The sequence below is a fragment of the Saccostrea cucullata genome, unplaced genomic scaffold (assembly GCF_032062105.1).
Source record: "Saccostrea cucullata isolate Sc308-1 unplaced genomic scaffold, CSIRO_AGI_Scuc_v1 ctg4275, whole genome shotgun sequence".
Classification (NCBI taxonomy): Eukaryota; Metazoa; Mollusca; class Bivalvia; order Ostreida; family Ostreidae; genus Saccostrea; species Saccostrea cuccullata.
This window is the reverse complement of record NW_026931379.1, coordinates 16,927-20,363: the sequence shown is the minus strand read 5'-3', so window position 1 is coordinate 20,363 and position 3,437 is coordinate 16,927. Positions and strand designations below refer to the sequence as shown.

General features: G+C 36.7%; 1 protein-coding gene across 1 annotated transcript; it reads right to left on the bottom strand.

Annotated features, from left to right (window-relative positions):
* Positions 1-931: 931 nt before the first annotated feature.
* Positions 932-3,229, bottom strand: LOC134232459 (uncharacterized). The gene is made up of 3 exons (XM_062714421.1): positions 2,786-3,229; positions 1,194-1,383; positions 932-939 (listed from the first exon to the last, which is right to left on the bottom strand). Exons 1-3 carry the CDS (start codon positions 3,158-3,160, stop codon positions 932-934), a joined length of 573 nt encoding a protein of 190 aa, XP_062570405.1. The 5' UTR covers positions 3,161-3,229.
* Between the last annotated feature and the right edge of the window lie 208 nt (positions 3,230-3,437).

Here is a 3,437-nt window from a genome sequence, read left to right as displayed (position 1 = left end):
ACAAATGCTGATTTTAATAAATGCTGGTTTTAACAAACTCAGTTGTTATTATAAGCGAAAACAAACAAGAAAGTTCAGTACTGTAGATTTTTCCTTTCTTTTAAACTGAATTGGAAGTTTAGTTATTTAACTACTACTTCAAAGATTACACCATTGGGCCTCCATACTACAAATACTGCGTCTCTCTAATTTATAAGCGAAAACAAACAAGAAAGTTCAGCACTGTAGATTTTTCCTTTCTTTTAAACTGAATTGGAAGTTTAGTTATTTAACTACTACTTCAAAGATTACACCATTGGGCCTCCATACTACAAATACTGCGTCTCTTTAATTCAGCCCAGGACTCACAGGTCTCCCACTGGACAACACTAGAATTCACTCTAGATCTAGAACTCTAGATCTATACTGCCATAAATTGACACCAATTCCACTACACACGCTGTCCGTGTATATCACGACCTCCGTTGTCAACTTGTTTTGGCCCCCATCTCAACCTACGACTCAAACGTACTAGTGAGGTCCTAAAACCCACTTCAGCCCCGGGTTAATACTCATAACCCCTCCACACTGACACAATAATTACTTAATCTAAAACCCATATACAACTCAAACTACAAACTGTATTAACATACAGACTTTACTACAAAACCCACAAAATATTTACAAAAGAAAATAACTGACCTGCTGGAGGAAGAAATGCCCATGTAGTAAACTACCGACTTCCTGGTTACCCGTTTACCAGACTAACTTCTGGAATTCGCCATGAAACGTCGACTATACGACAAAACCAAAATGTGGCCGCACACTTGACAAACAGCCACGACTCTCCCTGACCAAAATTAAACTGAATATACTAAAAATAGCTTTATTTCGAACATTCTAAACCATGGAGTCAAACAAGGGATATAATTACAACTATTTAAACAAAAAATTACAAAACTGGAATAAAAAAATAATATAAACTTAATTCAATTTCATCACACACGCCCGCATTTTGTCACAAAATGTCCATCATTTTGAAATAAATCACTATGAAGTTGAAACCAAAACTAAGATTGCCTAGATAGAAAATCTGCCATCTTGTTTTCCTTTCCTGAAGAACTAAGCTCCATTGAGAAGTCGTGGATTTTCTGATCTCATCGTCTATAACCATTGATGTGCACGGTGTTCGGACTCTATAATAAAGTCCTTACCGTACAAATACTTTCTAAGGCGTTTAATGGCCCACACAATTGAAAACATTCCTTTTCCACTGTAGCAAAACTCCGTTCTCTTGGTAACAACTTTTTTGCTTAAATATACAAGGGGATGACGTTCTGAATTCTTCTTCTGTAATAGAACACCTCCTAGACCTCTATCACTTGCACCAGTTTGCAATATAATCTATAATTAAAAGCAGGGTTCCATAATACTGGAGCACTTACCAAAACGTTCTTGAGCTTATTAGAAGCTTTGTCATGCTCATCGGTCCAGTTTACCTTATTTGACTGATGCTTTCTTGAAAAATCGGATAATATAGCTGACTTTGTAGAGAAATGAGGTATGAACACCCTGTAGAAGTTCATGGATCCTAGAAAAGATCTTACCTCTTTCTTTTTGCTCGGAACTAGAACATTTAAGATAGCTTGAATCTTCTCTTGCGTTGGATTGGCTATAACACCCCCACTAATGTTATTGTGATTTAAATTCAAGACACGTGGTTAAGGTTTACCTATTCAAAGGTTATAGGGTAGAACCGGTTTTATAAATAAAATTGGCAGTAAATAGGAAATTGCTATAGTCTGTTTCTTTTGAAAACATGTCCTGTGAAAAATTTGTTTCCAGACCTTTCTGAAAGACTTTCATGATTTGCAACAGAAATGGGTGGCTAAAGGGGGGTGGGTAACTAACAATTTAAATACATCTTATCATAGTTTACTGCAAAAATTACTGCTCACTAGCGACCGATACGCTGGTAAAAAAACAAGTGTAATATCATCTACACTGACAAACCTTTGTTTGCCTTATATGGCTATTGTTACATGTATTAATGTGCACAGAGGATCTTACCACGAGCAACTGACCAATTGTTGATTGAATACATTTACGCTAAATACATGTTTACATGTTACTTCGAACACGTGGTTCAGGTCAATCTTTGATCATCATGAAATTTACATTTGAAAATTTCGTCTAGTCTTTGATTGCGTAAAATTTATAACTAAATTCAATGTTCTATAATAGTTTTGAGAGGCAGAAAAGATATTTTCATACGTCACCATTCCGCCAAAAATATAGTCCCTGCTAGTTTTCAAACGCAGTTTACCATTTCTATATAAAGTTGTATAATTGTGATGAGGAAAGAAAAATATGGTCTTTTAAATCTCTTACATATAAACATATAAGACATATCAACAAATGTACTTTGAATATTCCATCTAGTCAGAAACCAGAGAAGAATCCTACCTTAAGGAATTCAAGTCTACCTTTATGTGTTCGAGAAGACTTTCCCAACTCTCACTGAAAATTATAATATCATCCATAAAAGAATTTGGAAATTGATGATACCGTTAATTGGTAATGGCCAAATGGAGTCAAAAACGCACTTTTCTCTTTTGCATCATCATCCAGACTAATTGCCAATACCCTTTTGTTAGGTCTAGCTTACTTAAGTACTTTACCTTTCCAAGTCTATCAATTATATCCTCTATCTGTGCATTTAGTTCAGGGTCAAATTGTGTTGCCTGATTTAACTTTCGGTAGTCAACACAAAATCTAATGGTTTTGTCACTCTAAACGGACTTACCGAAGTTTCCATAATGCCTGTCTCTAACATTGACGATACCTCTTTCCGTACTTCGTCTCGTATAGCATGTGGAATTTGGTAGGGTTTCTGTCGCACTGGACTTTCACTCGTAGTCACCACCTGATGTTTCAACACCGTAGTTCTCCCTGGAACATTGGTAAGCACTTTACCATATCCTTGCAGACAGTCCGTCAGTTCTGTTTTCTGTTGACCAGACAACGACTCATCAATCTTCATGTTTCTGAAAGTGTCCCGAGGATCTATAAGTGGATTTCCAATCCAGTCGTTATCATCCTCCACATTCTCTACTATACATACCCTTGCCATCGCCTGAGGTTTCATTTCCTCCTTTCTGTCTAACCAGCGTTTAAGCATATTCACACGGTATACCTTAGTAACTCCATTGTCATACTTCACTCTGTAATCTACAGGACTCTCTTTCTCTATTACCTGAACAGGTGCCTGAGCTAACTGAGTAAAAGTTTCTTGGTACTTGTTGGTAACAATACTAAGACTTTATCTCCAACTTCAAATGATCTGTTTCTAGCATTACGGTCATAATACCTTTTCTGGTCTGTTTTGCTAGCTTGCTCCTTTTCCAATACTAGATCTGCCATCTTGGCCAACTTCTCCCTCGTCTCCCTGATGTAGC

Coding starts and splice junctions, on each gene's coding strand:
- LOC134232459 (XM_062714421.1), bottom strand. CDS start 3,160: ATGCTTAAACGCTGGTTAGACAGAAAGGAGGAAATGAAACCTCAGGCG. Junction 1,384..2,785: donor CAGGCATTATGGAAACTTCG/GTAAGTCCGTTT, acceptor TTTTAATTATAG/ATTATATTGCAAACTGGTGC.